General features: G+C 30.5%; 3 protein-coding genes across 6 annotated transcripts; 2 read left to right on the top strand and 1 right to left on the bottom strand.

Moving 5' to 3' along the window:
* The first annotated feature begins 970 nt into the window (after window positions 1-970).
* On the top strand, window positions 971-3,941 carry LOC106779105 (disease resistance protein RPP13-like). The gene has a single exon (XM_014667155.2). It carries the CDS (start codon window positions 1,063-1,065, stop codon window positions 3,766-3,768), a length of 2,706 nt encoding a protein of 901 aa, XP_014522641.1. The 5' UTR covers window positions 971-1,062; the 3' UTR covers window positions 3,769-3,941.
* A 3,972-nt stretch (window positions 3,942-7,913) lies between these two features.
* Window positions 7,914-18,114, bottom strand: LOC106779436. Of its 4 annotated transcripts, none has more exons than XR_002666641.1 (9): window positions 17,800-18,114; window positions 17,624-17,709; window positions 17,311-17,455; window positions 16,771-16,918; window positions 15,665-16,237; window positions 15,416-15,474; window positions 15,193-15,269; window positions 14,796-14,867; window positions 7,914-8,176 (listed from the first exon to the last, which is right to left on the bottom strand). XR_002666641.1 is itself a non-coding variant. In XM_022777122.1 (8 exons), the coding sequence occupies exons 1-8, from the start codon at window positions 17,863-17,865 to the stop codon at window positions 14,858-14,860; spliced, it is 1,164 nt and encodes a 387-aa protein (XP_022632843.1). In that variant the 5' UTR covers window positions 17,866-18,114; the 3' UTR covers window positions 14,600-14,857. The 4 variants fall into 4 exon arrangements, 2 of the variants coding, with proteins under 2 accessions (XP_022632843.1, XP_014523029.1); XR_002666642.1 differs by lacking the exon at window positions 7,914-8,176 and adding an exon at window positions 14,183-14,570; XM_022777122.1 differs by lacking the exon at window positions 7,914-8,176 and having other exon boundaries at window positions 14,600-14,867.
* LOC106779070 (disease resistance protein RPP13-like) lies at window positions 8,847-12,081 on the top strand. The gene has a single exon (XM_014667106.2). It carries the CDS (start codon window positions 9,009-9,011, stop codon window positions 12,003-12,005), a length of 2,997 nt encoding a protein of 998 aa, XP_014522592.1. The 5' UTR covers window positions 8,847-9,008; the 3' UTR covers window positions 12,006-12,081.
* Window positions 18,115-22,441: the final 4,327 nt, after the last annotated feature.

A 22,441-nucleotide genomic window follows, 5' to 3' on the forward strand; every position in this document is an offset into this window, starting at 1 on the left:
AAGTATTCTTAGAAAAAGAATATACTTTCATATGTTTCGGAATTTAAACAATTTATTAGTTTTATTTTCAAAATAAAGTTTATGTTTTGGTACGCTAGATTATCTTTTTTTTTTTTTTTTTTGTTTTTATTATGATGACAGTGTTGTTTTCACGAAAAGAAAGAATAACTCAAATGATGATGCATAATAGAGTTAACTAATACTGTTGAAATTCCACTGAGTTAACTAATATTAAGGAGGGAAAGAAGCTGATTTATGTACACAAAATGTGGAAAAACAAATCCGTCTCTTACCGATATATTATTCTATTACAGCTAATAACCATGAAGCAAACTGAAAACAGGTGTACTATCATAAATATAAATACATATAAAGAGGTTGGAGAGTTTTGTTTGCAATTTTAATTAGTGTGGAGGATGAAGTTGATATATATAAAATATTCTTAGTCAAAACGGAGGTTGGAGTGGCGTGTTTGGTTATACAAACTAAATTGAAACAATCATGTTACAGTGCACATGGCAGGTATGCGCTTAATATATTCTTAGTCGATCTCTTACACACTCTGTATATATATTATTTATTCCATTTTATAAGGAAGAAAAACTGAAGCCAGTTGTACTGCCATAAACATGAACCAAAAATGTGCACTTAGCAGGAAGGTGTCATGCGACTAATAAGCGATATGCAATTAAATATTGTATCGTGATAAATATTTCAACTTTTAAAATCAATGAAGCTGCCATTATGCACTTAAGGGGAAGCTTCAGATCAACCGTGTTCATGATTCACTCCAAGTAAATGGAAAAATAAAACCTCAAGTCTTCACCCAAAGCATTTGTAAATTCTTTACTGCAATCACTTTCCATGATATATATATATATATATATATATATATATATATATATATATATATATATATATATATATATATATATATATATATATTCTTTCGTATGTGACTGCAAGCTACACTCTATTGCTTTTTCTGGTGCCTTAATAAATCCCTGTTAGTCTTCTTCCATCACCAACCATAGATCCAAATCTACACGCTTGTCCACTGTAATGGAAGAGAGTGTAGTTTCCTTTGTTTTAGATCACTTAGCCCAGCTTGTCGCAAGCGAAGTTAACTTGCTGTATGGGGTGGAGGATAGAGTCCAGTCCCTCCAGAGAGAACTTGAAATGATCAAAGAGCTCCTCAATACCACAAGGAGAGAGAAGGGAATGGAACATATAGTACTGAACCATATCAGAGATATGGCCTACTTAGCTGAGGATGTAATCGACACTTTCGTAGCAAAAGTTTTAATTTACAAAAGGAGAACCATTCTCGGGAGGATGCTCCATGGCTTTGGCCAAGCAAGGTTGCTCCACCGCTTATCCGACAAAATAGACTATATCAAAACCATTCTCAAGGAAATACGCGACAACAAAGACACATATGATGCTTTCAGAGAAACCACTAATGAATCCGCAGCAGAAGAGGTGAGGGAAAGGTTGGAATGGCTGCAGAGGCTAAGAAGAGATGTGGAGGTAAAAGATGTGGTTGGCTTTGTCCATGACTCTGAGGTTGTCGTCAAGCGACTCCTGGGAGATAGTTCAAATCGTAAAGTCGTCTCTATCGTTGGCATGGGGGGATTGGGAAAGACCACCCTTGCCCGAAAGGTCTTTAATAACAGCCAGGTGAAGCACCACTTCTATTGTCACGCGTGGGTTTATGTCTCGAACGAGTGCAGAGTTAGGGAGCTTTTGCTTGGCCTTCTTAAACAGTTGATGCCAAATTTTGAACAACAATGCGAAGGCATTAAAAGCCCGAATGAGGAAGAGCTAAAAAATATGGTGGAGAACTGCTTGGAGGGGAAAAGGTATCTTGTGGTGGTAGACGACTTGTGGAAAATAGAGGATTGGGATAAGGTGAAAGGTGCTTTTCCAGACAACAACAGAGGCAGCAGAATATTGATTACTAGTCGTTCGAGAGAGGTGGCCACGCATGCTGGTCTTGATATTCCTCACTATCTTCCATTTCTCAATGAAGGAGAAAGTTGGGAGTTGTTTCGTAAAAAAGTGTTTATCGATGGAGATTGCCCTTCTGATTTGGAGCCTCTGGGAAAGCAGATGGTTGAAAGATGTTGTGGTTTGCCGCTCTCCATCGTTGTTTTGGCTGGACTGTTGGCCAATAAGGAAAAGTCACATACACTATGGTCTAAAGTGGTCGATCATGTTAATTCGTATATCAATCAAGATAAGACCCAAGTGAATGATATAGTTCTCAAGCTCAGTTATGACAATTTGCCAAGGAGACTAAAACCATGTTTTCTCTATCTTGGGTTATTTCCTGAGGACTTTGAAATACCTGTTGCGTCATTATTGCAAAAATGGGTTGCAGAGGGTTTTATACAAGATACAGGAGATAAAGACCCAGATGATATTGCAGAAGACTACTTGTACGAGCTCATCGATCGCAGTTTGGTCCAGGTAACAAGAGTGAAGTTAAATGGAAGTTTGGAGAAGTGTCAAGTTCATGATCTTCTTCGAGATCTTTGCATATCGCAGAGCAAAAAGGACAAAGTGTTTGAAGTTTGCACAAACAATAACATTGTAGATTCTACCAAACCTCGCAAACTGGCCATTCAGAGTGACATGCGTGACTACATTTCTTCAAGCAAAAGAGACCATTCATGTGTCCGTTCCGTGTTTTTCTTTGGGACAAATTATGATGAGTGGAAATGGCCTTTGGACAACTTCAAATTGGTTCGAGTGTTAGAGTTTGGACCTACCACTCGCCTAGAGATCCCTTCCAATCTGGGGAACTTCATTCACTTAAGGTACTTGAGAATTGACTCTTTGTTTCCTAAATTTGTTCCAGATTCAATACTTAACCTTTGGAATCTACAAACCATAGACCTGGGTATTTTCAAGAATGGGCTTCAAGTTTCTTTCCCTGCTCAAATGTGGAAACTTAAATATTTAAGACACTGGAATTCATCAGGGCCCATCGAGTTGCGAGGAAGATGTTTACAATCAGTTGAGAAGATGTGGAATCTTCAAACCATGTCTCCCCTTACACTCAATAAGCAAGCAATATCTCTAATAAGGAATGGAACATTTCCCAATATTAAGAGGATGGGGTTGAAAGGGAGTCATGATTGTAAAGATGAATTACCCAATTTACTGGAGAACCTAACACAATTAAAGCATTTGAATACATTAGTGATTTTTCCCGAAGGTTTGCTTGATTTCAAGCCCCAAGAACTGGTTCAAAGGTTAGGACAATTCAATCGTCTAACTATTTTAGTAATTGATTGTGTTAATCTTCTAACCTCTGAGCTCATATTTCCCCCAAACATTATAGAGTTAACTTTGTCAGTGATTAAACGCATTAGTGATGAGGGGATGAATGGTGTGGGAAATCACTCCAAACTCAAGATTTTAACACTTTTGGGATATATAATGGAGTTTAAGGATCCCTTTAACCTCAATTGTGTCGGCTTCCCAAAGTTGGAAGTGTTGCAATTGAAATACTTGCCACTTCGAAATTGGAAATTAAGCAATGGTGCAATGCAGAAGCTTCAACATGTAATTATCTACTGTTGTGAACCATTGGATAATCTCCCAATTGAACTCTGTTCTTTGAATGGATTGAAAAAAATGCATATACAAGACTATAGGACAAAAGTGATTGAACAAATGGTGACATCTTACGAATATTGGAAACAAATAATAGAGTTGAAGTCCTTAGAGAATATGCTTCACCTTGGGCTGATGCATTAGTTGCGCCTATTATATATGATTAGTAGCTCATTTGCCTTCCATGTTTCATTTGCCTTCGTTTCATGTCTTTTATTCTTCCTTTCTTTCTACAAGTTTACAGTCAGTTTTTTATTTTTAGTTATTTGAAAACAATGTTTGGTCTTGTTTTTTTACTATGTGGAAAATAAAAGGAAACATGGAAATTACATCTTAGTTTATCATTTTATTGTTTATAAAATAATGATTAAGAGATTTAATATATTGAAATCTCTTAAAAAGAATTATAATAATCTGATTAGAATGTCTATATTCAGTTATTTAATAAATTAAAAATGTTTAAATTTGTAAGAAATTAAAAATTAATTACATTTTTTTCTTAATATAATTATCAATCACGGGCTTTTCATCCTTCTGAATTAAAAGTTGGGAAGAAGCCAAATTTGCTTATATATATTTATTGATTGGCAAAGTGGAACTTAGAAATTTAAGTAGCATGGAGCTAAAAATTTAAACAGCGAAACCCCCAAAATTTGATTAGTATAGAATCAAAGTTATAGAGAAACTATGCTTCTTTTTAAAACAATCATAAATTCATAAAAGACTGCAAATATTTAAGCTCAATACAAGAGAAACGAGTCAAAGCTGAAGCTTAATTGTACATACAGATTTTATAAAAATTCAGTAAACAAATTAATTAATTAAAATTTGTATGATTTTTATATTTTATTGATTTTTCTTTTACTTTCTTCTTAAAATTTCAGTTAAATACTTTATTGTAATCTTAAAACTATTTACCTTAATTAATTTTGAAATCCATCATAAATTTATATATTTTTAATTATGTATCTATTGAATTAATTATTATATAGTCGGTACTTAAAATTTTTATATTTTGCAATTGAGTTTGCATTTATTTAATTTTTTTATATTATTTGAGATGTGCAATTATTATTTTTTCAATATTATGTATTTTCACATGTTAATAGAAAATGATAAACTTTCATTGAAAATATGGGTACTACTACATTAGTAGCAATAGTTGTGATTAATTACATGGATGATCACATGTAAATCATTATGAAAATAATATTTTTTTAATAAGTATATAGTAAAAACATTTCTTTCAATTTTAACGTAATACTATTTGATACCATAAACGTGTATACTTTTTCAAAGAAAAGGTTTCATACCAGAAAATAAAATTATATAACTTCATACATAGTTGTGTGAAGATCATAGACTTCATCCTTTTTTTTTCTGATTATTAATTAATACAATTTAAATATTAATAAATATGTTTATTATTTTAATTTTGTTGAAGAGATCACTTTATTTTTTAATATATTAAAATTTTTAAAATATAACATTCTTAATATTTTAATCTTGTTTTGATATCTTTTACTACCTTAAAATACTACCATCAAAAAGGTAAAAAATAATAAAAATAAAGAAGAAGTCTATAATAGGGTTAAAATTAAATAACTATTTTATGTAACTTTTGGTGGAAATTTTGAGAATGAATATTTCACAAAAGTGATTAGGAATCACAAAATAAATCAATTGGATTTATATCTGTCCGTTATAATTAATTTCTTTTTCTTTGGAATTTATTTGGCAAACTTCCGTAGTTTATTTTGAACTAAGCAAGGGATTCTTAAAAAGAATATATTTGCATATGTTTCGGGATTTGAACAATTTATGAGTTTTATTTTCAAAATAACGTTTATGTTTTGGTGTGTTAGATTATCTTTGTGTTTATTTGTATTTGTTTTTTTTTATTATTACAATGACAGTGTTCTTTACATGGAAAAAAGAGATATACAACAGTGTATTGGTTTGATTTGCAATTTGTCTGTCAAAAATGGGACAGAAGGAGGTACGTGCTTTAGAAAACTCGTCTTGTCTTGTGAAATGTAGGACGGTGGTGTTTACCCACCAACATTTTTTTTAATTTTATTATATATATATATATATATATATATATATATATATATATATCCCAATTTTATAAAAATTCAATAAACAAAAAAGTTTATTAAAACTTGTTTGCTTTTTAATATCTAGTGATTTTTTTACTTGTCTTAAAATTTCATTTAAAAAATTGATATAATCTTGATTGAACTTGTACTGTCATAATGGTAAATATTTTAAGCCGAATGAGTGGTAGAAAGTGTAATGCTACGTGAAATCTTCAAACCATCTATGGTCTTCTATTCAAGAGACAAACTGAAATTGTTGAATTAACGTATTACATTGTAAAGATCTAATTTTATCCCTTATTTAATTTTGCACTTTATTTAATCGTGTCCCTTAAACTCATGTCATTGTTATTTTATATACTGACATTTTATTTTTTAAGAGTGAACATATAATTTTTTCCATTTTTTCATATTAAATTATATTATTTATACTAATTTAAATATACTAGTATTTTTCTTGTAAAGTTGTTTGTTAAAATGAAATGAACTGACGTGTTTTTAAACGTCCTCTTCTTTTACGTGTTATTTGATATGTAATTATGAGTAAAATTATTTTATGTGAAAGCCATGCAAACATTAAAATGATATTGTTGGGTGTAAAAAGAATTCTCACATAACGAAAAATATAGTTGATTAATTTGTGGAATAGTATATATATATATATATATATATATATATATATATATATATATATATATATATATATATATCATAGAACTAATGTATGATGTTAATGAAGTATTAGATGAAGTTGAGCTTGTAACTGTCTACATTATCTTTATTCTCTATAAATCCAAATTGGATAAAACACAAAATTACAAAGACAATAAACCATGTGTCACAATTTAATATAGATCAAAATTGTATTTAAAGTATAGAAAACGGAGGTTGGAGTGGCGTGTTTGTAATTTGATATAAACAAGTTTCTGTATAGATTAACCACTCACAGAATGTGTTAAAAGAAACAAATCAGTCTCTTACATATATTATTCTATTACGTCTAACATAATAAATATAAATATTCTAAGGTAAATGAATACAAGTTGCAAATGCAGGAAGGTGTGACTAACATGACCTTTATATATATATATATATATATATATATATATATATTAAAAATATATATATATATATATATATATATATATATATTATATATGAAAGAGTTTGATGATTATATTTAATCACAATAAAAAAGAATTTAACTACTACGGAATTGAATAACGTGAAATCTAATTTAAAAGATGAATATGTGTGTACATATAATACATATATAGATGACATGACAAAGAATAATAATGACTCAGTATGATTTGAACTTGTTTCAATGTTTATCTGAAGATGTGATATAATAATACTTCTTAAAGCTTACCATTGTGTTGTTGTCAATGTGATCAGTGGATGGATATTTTGGAGCTACCTTTGGAGGTGTGTATATAAATAGATGTAACATCAAGACCTTCTTTTATGTTTATTTTGTAGACTATACCTTCGTGTATATACTTTTCTATCAAAATAATTAACTATAAGGAAAAAACATATTTCAGTACTACATATTTAAATAAAAATGTTTAAAAATTTTAAAATAATAAAGAGAAATACGTTGATGATTTAAGATTGTTTATACAAACTAAATTGAAACAATCATATGAAATAATAAAAATATTCTTAATGAAACAGTGCACATAACAGGAAGGTGTCTAACTACTGAGAGTATGCACTTAATATATTCTCTGTCAATCTCTTACACACTCTATATTTTTATTATTCTATTCCATTTTAAAACGAGGAAAAATTGAACCCAGTTGTACTGTCATAAACATAAATATTCTGAGCCAAATGTGCACTTAGCAAACTTTGAAAATTAAATATTGTATCGTAATAAATATTTAAACTTTGAAAATGAATTGTGTCATTATGCACTTAAGGGGAAGCTTCAGCTGAACCGCGTTCATAGTTGACGCCAAGTAAATGGAAAAATAAAACCTCAAGTCTTCACCCACAGCCTTTGTAAATTCTTTATCGCAATCATTTTCCATGATATATATTTGGACATTCTTTCGTATGTGGCTGTAAGCTACACTGTATATACTGCTTTTTCTGGTGCCTTGGTAAATCCATGTTCCTTTTCCATTTTCATTAATATACACTGTATATTAATGTTATTAATGTAAAATTGACTCAATATGTCACAATTAATAGATAAAAATTGGCTCAAAAAAACTTATAAACAAGGTGTGCAAGCCCTAAGAAAGCTTTTAACCCATGTCCTACAGACCAACATAAATATGCATATTGTCTTTTCAGCGATGGAAATTTTAAAAATACAATGAAACGATGAAGGTAGGTTACACTTCCAATACAATGCTAACCTCTAAGCAGCTACAATTAATCATTCTGTACTTCATCATCCATAGCAACATTCCCACCTCAATCCAAGTCAGTCCTTCCTGAAACACAGAAAGCTCAGTTATACCCAAAATTCAGTATGTGACAATCAAATCTTGTACTGCCAGAAAAATCCAGTGACTTCATTACAAGGAAAAAGAGAATGATTGATGATGCATAACAATAAAGAATGAAAGATTATTGATGCGGATATAGAACAAGTGGCTATATAGAATCGAAAACATTAATACTTACATGAAGACGATGCACATCATATAAAATACCAAAAATTAAAACAAGGCTTATCAAATATAAAGGGAAAAGGGAAAACACCAAATAAAATTAATTGAATTCCTGGTATAAGCTAAAGTAACTTACAAACTTAATTTCCACAGAACCTATCTCTTTTAACTTTTATAAAACCTAAAATGCATAAGTTGATTTTAGCCATTAAGATAGGTTCAATTCATTTTATCTTCTTATCCGTTCTTATCGAAACTTAGTTGCCAACTTTAAATGGCCCTACCTTGTTAGTAATTGGGCAAATGGGTACAGAAAGTTGCCAACTAAGTTTTTGTATTATTGTGTTAGTAATTGGAAAAATGGCCCTATCTTGTTTGCTTGTGATCTTGTGAGTTTTCTAAATATAAATATTCTAAGGCAAATGGATAGAAGGTGCAATGTACGAAGGTGCCACTTACATATATATATATATTCTGTGCCATCAAACACCGAGAAAACAAACTGAACACAGTACTGTCATAAATATAAATATTCTAAGTCAAATGGATAAAAGATGCATTGCACATAGCAGGAAGGTGTAATGCAGATAGCAGGAAGGTGCTACGCTACTCACATTATGAACTCACGGGGAAGGTTCACTTCAAAAGTAGCATGATAAAACTACAACTCTTGAAAGTCTTTATATATTCTTTACAATTGGAGCCACTTTTAATATATACATTTGAATATTCTTTTCTATGCGATTGCAAGCTACACTCTATTGCTTTTTTCTGGTGCCTTAGTAAATCCCTGTTAGTCTTCTTCCATCACCAACCACGAACCATTATCCAACCACAGATCCAAATCTACACGCTCCTCCATGCTGTAATGGCAGACAGTGTAGTTTCCTTTGTTTTAGATCACTTAGCCCAGCTTGCCGCACGCGAAGCTAACTTGCTCTATGGCGTGGAGGACAGGGTCCAGTCCCTCCAGTACGAACTTCAAATGATCAAAGACCTCCTCAATACCACNAAGAGAAAGAAGGGAATGGAACATACTGTATTGGATCAAATCAGAGATGTGGCCCACTTAGCTGAGGATGTCATCGACACTTTCGTAGCCAAAGTTTCCGTTTACAAGAGGAGAACCATTCTCGGGAGGATGCTCCGTGGCTTTGGCCAAGTAAGGTTACTCCACCACGTAGCTGACAAAATAGACAAGCTCAAAACCACTCTCAACGAGATACGCGACAACAAGAACAAATATGATGCTTTCAAAGAAACCACTGATCAATCCGCAGTGGAAGAGGAGGAGAAGGAAAGGTTGCAATTGCTGCACGAGCTAAGAAGAGACGTGGAGGAAGAGAATGTAGTTGGCTTTGTCGACGACTCCAAGGATGTCGTCCAGCGACTCCTAAGAGGTGGTTCAAATCGTGAAGTTGTCTCTGTCGTTGGCATGGGGGGATTGGGGAAGACCACTCTTGCCCGAAAGGTCTATAATAGCAGCCAGGTGGTGAACCACTTCGATTGTCATGCATGGGTTTATGTCTCAAACGAGTGTAGAGTTCATGATCTTTTGATTGACCTTCTTAAGCATTTGATGCCAATTTTTGAACAACAACTTAGAGGCAACAAAAGCGCGGTAGACATTAAGGACCTTAGTAAGGAGGAACTGAAGAAACATGTGTGGAACTACTTGGAGAGGAAAAGGTATCTTGTGGTGGTAGATGACTTGTGGAAAAGGCGGGATTGGGATGAGGTGAAAGATGCATTTCCAGACAACAACAGAGGCAGCAGAATATTGATCACTAGTCGTTTGAAAGAGGTGGCCTTGCATGCTGGTGATGATGTTCCTCACCATCTTCAATTCCTTAGTGAAGAAGAAAGTTGGGAGTTGTTTTGCCGGAAAGCGTTTAGGGGTAAAAACTGCCCTTCTGATTTGGAGCCTCTAGGAAAGCAAATGGTTCAAAGTTGTCGTGGTTTGCCCCTCTCCATCATTGTCTTAGGAGGGTTGTTAGCCAACAAGGAGAAGTCAGATAGAGAATGGTCTAAAGTGGTAGGTCATGTTAATTGGTATCTCACTCGAGATGAGACCCAAGTGAAGGATATAGTTCTGAAACTCAGCTACGACAACTTGCCAAGGAGACTAAAACCATGTTTTCTCTATCTTGGGTTATTTCCTGAAGACTTTAAAATACCTGTTACGCCATTATTGCAAAAATGGGTTGCGGAGGGTTTTATACAAGATACAGGAAATAGAGACCCAGATGATGTTGCAGAAGACTACTTGTATGAGCTCATCGATCGCAGTTTGGTCCAGGTAGCAAGAATGGATTTTAATGGAGGTTTGAAGACATGTCAGGTTCATGATCTTCTTCGAGATCTTTGCATATCAGAGAGCAAAGAGGACAAAATGTTTGAAGTTTGCACAAACAATAACATTCTACTCCGTACCAAACCTCGTAGACTGTCCATTCACATCGACACAGGTCACTACATTTCTTCAAGCAATAATGACCATTCATGTATTCGTTCCCTGTTTTTCTTTGGGCCAGGTTATCATGTTCGTGGGAGAGAGTGGAAATGGCTTTTAGATGACTTTAAATTGGTTCGAGTGTTAGAGTTTGGACCTTACGACCGGAACAAGATCCCTTCCAACTTAGGGAACTTCATCCACTTAAGGTACTTGAGAATAAAAGATGTTTTTGTTTACTCTATTCCAGATTCGATACTTAACCTTTGGAATTTACAAACCATAGACCTGGGTAGTTGGGAGGGTCTCATGCCAGTTTCTTTCCCTATTCAAATGTGGAAACTCAAACATTTAAGGCATTTGAATACACAAGGGCCTATCAAGTTGCGAGGAAGATGTTCACCATCCTCATATGAGAAGATGTGGAATCTTCAAACCATCTCTCTTGTACTAAATATGCAAGCAACATCTCTAATAAAGAAAGGAACATTCCCCAATATTAAATGGTTGAGGTTGAAGGAGGAATATGGTTTCGTAGGTGAATTACCCAATTTATCACAGAACCTAGAATTAAATCATTTGAATAAACTACTGATTTTGTCCCCTTTTCGGCGTGGTCACAAGCTACAAGAACAGCTTCAAAGCCTAGGACAATTAAGTTGTTTAACTATCTTAATAATTACTGATGTTTTAGATCTTTTAACCTCCACGCTCATATTACCCCCAAACATTACAGAGTTAACATTGTCCGGGATTAAGTGCATTACTGATGAAGGGATGAATAGTCTCGCAAATCACTCCAAACTCAAAGTTTTGAGACTTCGAGGAAAAGTAACGGCGTTTGAGGATTCCGTTGACCTTAATTGTGCCGATGGGGGCTTCCCACAACTTGAAGTGTTTAAAATGAGAGATATAAAACTTCGAAAGTGGAGATTAGGCAATTGTGCAATGCAGAAGCTTCAAAATGTGTTTATCCTGGATTGTCGACCATTAGATCATCTCCCAACTGAACTTTGTTCTTTGAATGAATTGAGAGAAGTGCATATAACGGAATATCCCTCAAAACAAATGACTCACATCTTAGAAATTTTGAAAACAAATAATGGAGTTCGAGTCATTATAGGAATTTTTTCAACTCCAGATGTTGAGTGGAGTCATGTTAGTGGTGAGACGTATGAGATTTATTATTCAAAATAGTTGGTTGTTTATTTTATGGATGTATTTTATGGATATATTTTATATAGAGTAAAAAAATGTATAATGTAAAACATAAGTGATATCTTAATTTTGACTTTTTAAATTTAAATAATTAAATTTAAATAATAGTTAGCTATATTTATATTTTTTAATATTGAAAGGTTTTCTAAAAATTAATTTAAATAAAAAATATTAAATAAATATTTTTTAATATAATAGGGATAGATAAGACAAATATAACTTTATTATCAACATATTCATTTTCATTTGTATTTTTATACTTAATTTTCGTTTGCATTTTAAATCTCAAGTAATGTCGCGACTATTTCAATTTATTTACTATTCTATACAATATTTATGTTTTTTTATAAAAATAAATAAAATAAACATTATATTATTCATTATCTTATGGATACACAATTTTTTCATTATCAAATATTAAAAATATATCACAATTACATAAGTATTAAATCAAAATAAAAAATAATAATTAAGCAAAAATAAAAATAAAAAAAATGGGTAAAAATAATCAAATGATAATTTAATGAAATTGGGAATTGTATTTAATTTGAAAAAAAAAATCATAATTGTGATAAAATAATCAAATTTTTATCTTAAAAGTTAATTTTTCAATGAAGTTGAAGTTTTTTTAAATACCATAAAAATTAATTTTTTAAAATACTAAAAAAATTAAAATAAATAAAACTTGTGTAACTAAAATTGTAAGAAGAAAAATTATTTTAAAATTTCGGTATTTTGAGTTAGAAATAAACAATGAGTATTTTAGAATTTAAAACAAAATCAAATATAAAAATGAAAACGAAATAAACACATGCATACCTACATAATTAATTTAAAAATTAAATATTATTTAAGTTTATACTAGATATGTCAGAATTCTTGATAAAAAAAAAAAAAAAAACTATAACAAGTTCAATGAAAAGGTTTATTTGTCATTCTTCACCTAAGCATAGTCTACAAATTACAAACGGCAGGACCTTTTGTTATGAGGATATTCTTTTAATTTGTTTTTACTATCATTATATATACAGTTCTATTTTAACTTTCTGATCTCTGTTCTACTTTCCGATCTATTAATTTAGACAAAAATTTCTAATTTTGGTTCCAGCTATTTTGTTTAGCTGGTTTACCTTTTTATTTCATTAAATATAAGTAATATGTAATTTAGGGAAAATCATTAATAGCATGTTTAAACTAATAACGTCAGCATGGAATAATCTAAAAACATGTAAAAAAGAGGATTGAAGGAATCGACATGGAGAAGTAATACATAAATAATAAACTTAATTAAATTTTATACTTCTTATTAAAATTGGATCTTTTTAATTAAGTCTTCACTATTTTTTATATTTAGTACTTAAATTTTTCATATTATTTAATTTAGTTTATGTTGTGTAAGTCTTATTCAATTCACAACAAAAAAATCTAATTCATTATCTCTCAAATACTTATTTAAAAATATTTGTAGAGTTTTTAAAACTCATAGTATTCTTGAATATTTATAGATATTTAATAAATTACATTTTATAAATTTTAAAATAAATATATGATAAAATTTTAAAATAATATATAAAATATGGTTAAATATGTTTTTCGTCCTCCAACTATTGGCCGCTTTTGTGTTTAGTCCCTCTTTCAAAGTATAGTACAATTTAGTCCTTCAACTTTAGAAAACTCTGGTTTTAGTCCTTTTTACCAAATTTTTTTAACTTTATTTGCTGTTTCAAATGCGTTTCTCAATTAACATTGAAGCAAAAATGTGTAAAATAGGATAAACAATCCAAATGCTATAATGTAACATGCTTGAAACAGCAAATAAAGTTTAAAAAATTTGGTAAAAAAGACTAAAACCATAATTTTCTAAAGTTGAAAGACTAAATTGTACTATAGTTTGAAAGAGGGACTAAACACAAAAACGGCCAATAGTTGGGGGACGAAAAACATATTTAACCCTATAAAATATAAATTAAATTAAATTTTAATTTTAATTTTTTGTGAATAACAAATATGTTTAGATATGAATAATATGATAATCATACCCAACTTATTTACAATATATGATAAATACTTTTGAATATTAATTATCTGCTACAAATATTTTTGTTATGCCTAAGCAATTATATTATTTGTTGTAAGGTTAACTATTCTTCTATTGATATAAATATTGATGCGAAAAATATTAGAAAAAATGACATGTTGTAGGGGTGGCCATGGCGAAGGAGAATCTGAGTGTGGGGGCAGGCATGCAATGGATCCTATTGAAGAGAACCTAAATCAACGGATGTTAACATTTGTTCAAGGTCAAACGGATCTTCTATGTTTGTCTTTGCCTTCTAGTTTATGTGATTTCATGGACACAATAGGCAACATACATCACCACAGCACAAAACATACCAAAATCACAGCGCACTTGAACCTCAAACACATTAGAATGGAAACACACAATGCAGGCATGGAAGGAAAAAAAAATAGAGGAAGGGAGGAAACGAATGTCACAAAAAAGAAAAGAAAGATGAAGAGAGAATGAGAGAAACAGGTGAGCGGCTGCAAAGAAAGGGAAAGAAGATTAGGAATTTTTTAGATTAAATAGGATAAAAGTAAAAATAAATTTACTAGAAGTAAAAATAACTTGGTTAGTATGGTGTACGAAAGCTTTTAACCCATGTCCTACAGACCAACATAAATATGCATATTGTCTTTTCAGCGATGGAAATTTTAAAAATGCAATCAAATGATGAAGGTAGGTTACACTTCCAATACAATGCTAACCTCTAAGCAGCTACAGTTAATCATTCTGTACTTCATCAGCAACATTCCCACCTCAATCAAAGTCAGTCCTTCCTGAAACACATGAAGCTCAGTTACCCAAAATTTAGTATGTGACAATCAAATCTTGTACTGCCCAAAAAAGCATCTCAATTAATTCAACCAGAATGTTTTTCTTGAGAATTTAGAATAAAAAGATATTTTGTTTCATAAATTAGTACAAGAACTTCTGTTTATATTCTATCTAATTATGAACGAAGCCATTAAGTTGAATCCTAGATTTTCCCGAAGACCCACCAACTGCACATAGATATTTTAATCTAAGCAAATGTTCTGTACACACGGGAAGCTATAATTTAATTTAATTTAAAAAGAATAATTAGAATAATGTTAACAATACCTGCTCGATGATGATGAAGAAACCCTACAAGGTGATATCAAAGATGCACCATCCTTAATTTCTTTGAGCACATGATCCTGAATTATTACATTCAAAAAGAAAAAGTTAATAGATATTATTTGGAGACGTGTTTAGTGTGTACACGAGATACCATTCGGTGTGCAGAATGTCTACCGATGGCAACCAAGAAAACGTTGCACAGTTACACAAAGAAATCACATACCGCATCATATATTGGTATTTGATTGCGCCAAAATTCTAAGGGAGGTACAAGCAATCTGCCTGCAACATAACCCAGGCAAAATGATTATAGTCTGGAGTAAATGACGTTTCAAATTACATAAAAAAGGTTAACCATAGCATTGGGTGAGAGAGTTGGAAAACAAGAGAGTGCATGAAAATAATATAAAGTGCATCTATTAGCTATAAGCCTAATAAGTAGTTTATGAACAGACAATGATGAAAAATTTACCAGATCTGGATGTTCTGAAACTCGATGACTCGGGAGAAACAGTTGATTTTTTCTGTCCGCTTCCCTTGGTCAAGTAACTTGGATCTCTTAATCGCGAACTTTTCCCAGCAGAAGCAGATTTATTCCGTGGTCCCTTAGGCCTGCCGACTTTTTTCTTATGACAGCCTTCGGTCCTTGGTGACAATGTTCTAGAAATTACGGAGGCAGATTTTTTGACTATCTGTTCAGATGATGAGCCTAGTTGTCTCCATGGTTGTGACTGAATAGGTGTTTCCGGACTTTTTGGTCCCGCTTCATCACAATTATCTAAGGCCGCCACTGAAATATGGTTCTTATTATTTGGATTCTTCGGAGGCAATCCAGAAGAAGACGGTTTCTTCCCCTGGTATACTTCAACATCATGCAACTTGGCACTTCGTCTTTCCCTAGCTCTACTAGAAGTAACCTTAACACCAGCCACCTCCTTTGACACGTTGCATTCATTTTCAGGGAATGCCTTTTCATGATCACCCTGCGCCTTTTCCGATGATGCAGAAAAAGTAGGAATGCAATTTTCCACACCTGCGATTGCAACTAAAATATCGATATAGAAATTGGATAGAAAGGAGATGATAACCCCACTTATCCCCTTTGACACTATGCAATCATATCTAGGGAATATCTTTTCGTGATCTCCCGGTGCCTCCTCTGGTTATACCAAAGAAGCTTTTGACTGAGTCAGAGAACTTTAGTTTAGGAAATCCATTTTTGAAGTTATATGTTTCTGTTTTATTTGTTTCAGTTATGCCGTTTCCCGACAACTAGGAGTGTATTGTTAGAAATGGGTTATTGGGCTATTTTCTAGGAATTCAGTTGTAGAACTAAGTCTATAAACTTGGCCTTTTTCATCAGTGAATAACATGGACCCAGTCGTGTTTCTATATACTTAAAACTCTCTGCAATTTCATCTAAGGAAACAGAACTACGAATGCAATCTTCCGCACCAGAACTGACAATTGCAATATCTATTGAAACAAGATACAAAGAAAATGATAAAACTCCAAACAAGTACAAGAAATGACTAAAAATAAATGCAAATCAGTAACAAACATCATTCGAATATTTACCATCAGATAAAATTTCTGGACAGCTAGCCGGTACGTCATCAAGACAAGCACTACCCAAATCATTCCCCGTAATTGATTCTTCTTTGGAGAAATCTAGAGCGTGGCTTTCCCAGTCCAGAGGGAAGCCAAATAAAAATCGGTCCAAAACCTGGTAAAGAAGAAAAAACAAAACAAAAGTCAATCTGAGTTATTACGCATCAGAAAACAAGGGACAATTATCACCATAAACAACATTATTCAAACATTAATACTTACATGAAGACGATGCACGTCATATAAAATACCAAAATTGTAAAACAAGGCTTATCAAATAGAAAGGGAAAAGGGAAAACAAAAAGTAAAATTAATTGAACTTCTGGTATAAGCTAAAGTAACTTACAAACTTAATTTCCACAGAACCTATCTCTTTTAACTTTTATAAAACCCAAAATGCATAAATTGATTTTATCTATTAAGAGAGGATCAATTCATTTGATCTTCTTATTCTCTTATCCACAAGTTCTTACAGAGAAGTTTATCCAACCAAGAAAAGCTAAAAACCTGAGGGTCGAAACCGTTTTCAAAACTGCGCTGCTCGTTGATGAAGCCACTAATTAAAAGGTATATCCCATCCGCAGTCTTGAGAGAAAACATGTCGTATCTTTCGATAACGGGAGCAGAAACAAACACGCGCATTGCCTCATCCCTGAATCAGAAAATCAAACAGTCACACTAATCACACAATTTCTCATCACCATCACCATCATTATATCCAACACGAACAGAGACAAAGCCATTGAAATGCGACACGGACATTACTCCAGAGCACTCGAGAAAACCCTAACCCGAAGAGAGAGAGGAATCTTAGACTTACTTTCTCGATGAGACGCCTGCAACGGCTAAACGCTTTCCTTGGAAGTCGTTTGTGGCTTTAATCAACCACCAATCATATAAAGTGACCTTCGGAAATGAAAAAAACAGCGTTAGAATTGAAAATTTGGGAAGGGGGAAATTGAAAGAAGGATTGAGAACGAAGGGAGCGTGAGTAACCGTTCGATGGAAAACGCATGATTCGGTGTCGTTTGAAGGAGTTGCAGTCGAAGTGGAATCAGCCATTAGTGGATTGTTCTCTCTGTTTCAGTTATTCCGCACCAAACCATGGATGTAGCTTCTAGAATGGTGCTTTCAAATTACCAAACTTCTTGCAAATGAGAGCGTAAGAAATCTAAGGGTTACGAGATGCCTGATGATGCAGCTTGCATTGCGTTTTCTTGCACGAACAATCCTTCTCCTACACCACTCCTGCCACACCTCAATGTGGAGTTGCTCGCACACTATGCCCAGAAACCAGAATTAAAGCGGGAACCTTGTCTTGGAGTTTTTAAAAAATTAGAAAACACAGATAAAATGCTATTTTATTTCAATATAATTTTATTAATTTTAATCTTTTTGTTTCAAACTAGTAGAAATATTTACACAAGTTTAAAAAATAAAAAAATAATATGAAATGTATTGATAATTGATCAAGTATGGTGTATTATTAAAAGAACATTTACAAAACGGTTATATTAGTGAATTAATAAAATATTTACGAAAAGATAAAATAATAAAATGAAATATATTAATAAAGGATAAAATCGTAAAGAAATTTTGTAAACCAAAACAGCGTTACATAATAAGTAAATTCTCTTTATGTATAGTTGTAGATGTATATTAAGATAATTTATATTAATTATATTTTATTTTAAATTACTTTTATGATGAAGGATAAAATTATATTATCAAATTTTATCAATTAAAATAATTTTTTATTTTATTAATAAACTCATATTATTTATTAATTTTTACCATCTTTTCTTTTATGTGTCAACTTTTTTTCGTTAATTCAAACAACTTCTCTTTTTTTATTTTTTTTCAAATCTATTTTTCTAATATCGTCTTCAAATTTAACCACAAATTTTAAGATAGATTTGAAGAAAAAGTAAGAAGAAAGTGAGTTATTTGTTTTTTAAAGATGGAGAGTTAAAAGTGAAAGGATTTAAAAAGTAAGTTTATAAATGATTAGATGAATGTAACATATAAAAAACATAATACATTAAAAGTTTAATTAATAATTCGATTATTATATTTATATTTTTTTATTTGTGTTAAATTGGTATTAATATATTTGAAAGTGTTACATGTAAAAGTTTGAGCTTTGTCACGTATCAAATTAAAATTTTGAGTTATCTTCAAAGGTTGAAGTGAAAATAAAGTTTAAAATAACTTTGCTTTTGTTATATTTTTATTTAAGCGAATGATTTTCTGCTCAAATACTTTTGAATTAGTCTAAAATTCATTCAAATAAGAAAATTTTCGCTTAAGCTATTTTTTTTTAAAAAATTTCTTTCTTTTGTTTGTTTATTTAGTGTATTGTGTTTGAATGTTTATTATAGATGTAAAATAACTACTAATTTGTATATTTAATTTACTTATGATTATGTTTAAATAATGTATATGAAAAGAGTTATTAACACTTTTACGAATTGAATGAATTTGTGATCACACATATATATGGAATGATTGTGAATTATCTCATATTACACTGATATCTCTTTACTTTATTAATAGTCAAAATCATATAAACTAAGAAATCATAAACTAAAAGAGCTATTGTATATTATAACATGGGTAAATGTATAAAATGAGTAATAATATTCTTACTATATATGGACCATAACAACAAAAATTAGAATAGGTCTCGATGTATTAATTAATTTTTAAGATCATTTTATGGTTATTTTTAATGATGAACTTTTTATAAAATTCACATTTTTATAAACTTTTAAGTAACTTTAATTTTCTTAACATGATAGAAAATTAAATTTATTAAAAATCTTATATTAATTAAAAATAAGATAAATTAAATTTTATTTTATAAAATCGGTTATTAATTTTATAAGTTAATCTTAAAAAATATATGTACGTATTAATATCACTTGTTATATTATTTAATTTTCAAGTTCATTTTACTGTCATTTTACGGTTTTCTTAAAATTTTAAAGCATCCGAGTTTACCCTGATAGAAAATTAAATTTATTGAAAATCTTATATTAACTAAAAAAGATAAATTAAATTTTATTTTATAAACTAATTTTATAAGCTTAGAATTTAAATTCTATTCAGAACTGCAATGAAAATGCCTGTTCATTTAATGAATTAATAAAAAATTAACCAAAGATTATCACAAATCTCAAAACTATGAAAAGGATTAAATTCACATAAAGATATGATTTAAGAACGGAAAAAGTCTCTTTAACAACTTTTTTTTGACAACTTTTTGACAACGTATACATGACAGTCTATGATTCGTCCGTTTCAAATATTTTTTTAAACATAAATTTAAACAAACCAGTAAATTAATAAGACGTATCATGTTGTCAAAAAGTTGTTAAAGAAAGAGTAGTCAAAATATCATTGTCCTTTAGAAACATACTTACTGTCTCTTGATGGAATTGTTGGAACTTTTGACTTTTTTTCTCAACCTTTGCAGAAGCAAGCTTCCATATTCACCCATGATTACCCTTTTCCATCACTGGAAAAAAAATTATTAAAGTTTTTCAAAAAGGCAAATGGAAAAACTATCTCAAACAAATGCAATATTTCCAAAAAGAATTTTCAAAGCTTTGGACCAATTGCATCTTCTGCGTTGTTTTAGAAATTATTACTTTGAACAAAGGGATGTTGACTCAACAATGCATTATAGTCATTCTCCATCCATCTCAGAAGACAACTACAACATATGCAAATTTCTGAGCTGTAAAGCCTTGATATTAGGAAAGGGAATATGAATTTTCTTGCCTGTTTGTAGCTAAAAGTTAAGGGTAAAAGACAATCACATTGTTCTCGTTTTTTGGATAATGAAGCAAACTTTCTATAACCTAATGTTGTTTGTCTTCATGGTGGATTCCATTGTCTGTACTAAACTGTTTTGACAGAGTGAAAATAACTTGGTTTCTGTGTAGTCATTTTCTTCTGTAATAGCTATTCGTTTTTTATTACCTTCTGTTCCACACGGAACAACTTCAAGTTTAATTAAGACTAAACCTCAGAATAGTCATAAAGAAAATTGGAATGTAATGTTGTTTTCTGTCTTTGAAGAGATATTTTGTAAAGTGAGGTTTGTATCTCATTTATATTCGATGTGAGACTTTCAACACATCCTATTTACATTAACGTATAGATATCTCGTGCGTGATAGTAGAAATTAGATGGTCCTATAATATATTTTTTAAAATTATGTTCGAGTAATTTAAAAAGTTTATTCTTTCTCTAATTGTATTATTACGAGACCATTTATAAATATTGCAGGCTTAAAATGTATAGGTTTTAATTAGACATTTTAAAAATCTTACATTTATTAGAGACGAAACAAAGTTTGAAAATATAAATAATGGTAATCTTAATTTATAAAACATTTATTAGAGGTGAAATAATGTTTAAAAACATACGAATGCTAATCTTAATTTATAAACAGATTTGTGAGTGTAAATTCTATCTTATAAATCAGTTTATAAAATTGAATTATAATTAAAGTTTATTTCGTAATAAATTTTATACATTAACAAATGAATTTGAATTTGTGTATCACATTATGTCACATTTCAATACTGTTTTTTGTGTTGTTTTATTGGGGTGTAATTTCTGATTTTGTCCTCTAAAATTCTTTGAATTTTTAACGAGATCCTAGTTATTAGTTTTTTAAAAACACTAAATTTGATTTTTTTTTTTCAATTTTACTAATTTCATGTTTGACCATGAATAGTGGTATAAGAAAAATAAATATAAGACTTTAAGAAATGGAAAAGAAAAATAACATATAACTTATAATTGGTTAAAAATTAAAAGACCAATAAACAATAAAAAAGACCAAATTGGATATTATTAAAAAACTAAAAGACTAAATTTAATATTTTTAAAAAATTGAAAGACTAAATTTAATGTTTTCAAAAAATTAAATGACTAAATTAAAAAAAGCAATGAGTCTTTTTCAAAATTCAAATAAAATTAAAGGATTAATTTAAGAATTAAGACTCTTAATTAAATAAGAAAAATGTTATCCTATTGTAAGAGTATAAGTATATTTAGTTCCCACATTATACACATGATTTTAAAGAAATAATAGAAATTGATACAGTTATTTAAATAAGAATCTTGATATTTTAACATTTATTTTTAATAACTTTTTGACAAAACACTAATCACATACTATCATGTAAATATTGTAAAAAAATTGTTAAAAAATAGTTATTAAAAGAATTTTTTCCTTTTAAGTAATATATATGTATGGGTATGGAGTGAGTGTTAAGATTGATGAAGTGACAAATGCAATGATTAATATAAACCAACATTAGAAGAAGGTTTAGAAAAACAAAATGGAGGGTTTTGTGAAAGAGTTGGATGAATGATTGTTAATTTGATAATCAAAGTTGGGGCATTGCTCATTCATTCACCTTATCTTATGTCGCCTACATTTTAAGAATGCCAAAAGCATAATAATTTTATTTATAAGCTGATAAAATATAATAAATAAATAAATAAATAAATAAATATTATGAATGAACATAACATCACTTTATTTCATTTGATTTGATTGGTTTCCAACTACCGGGTCTCGCTACCCAACAAACATTGATAATTAAAATAAAAAAGT

The sequence above is a fragment of the Vigna radiata genome, chromosome 2 (assembly GCF_000741045.1).
Source record: "Vigna radiata var. radiata cultivar VC1973A chromosome 2, Vradiata_ver6, whole genome shotgun sequence".
NCBI lineage: Eukaryota > Viridiplantae > Streptophyta > Magnoliopsida > Fabales > Fabaceae > Vigna > Vigna radiata.

Excerpts from the sequence above, each read along its gene's own strand:
- LOC106779105 (XM_014667155.2), top strand. The coding sequence starts at position 1,063 with ATGGAAGAGAGTGTAGTTTCCTTTGTTTTAGATCACTTAGCCCAGCTT.
- LOC106779436 (XM_022777122.1), bottom strand. The coding sequence starts at position 17,865 with ATGGCTGATTCCACTTCGACTGCAACTCCTTCAAACGACACCGAATCA. Across the intron at positions 16,919-17,310 it reads AAAACGGTTTCGACCCTCAG|GTTTTGGACCGATTTTTATT; the intron begins GTTTTTAGCTTT and ends CTTCTTTACCAG. Across the intron at positions 15,475-15,664 it reads TTTCAGAACATCCAGATCTG|GCAGATTGCTTGTACCTCCC; the intron begins GTAAATTTTTCA and ends GTTATGTTGCAG.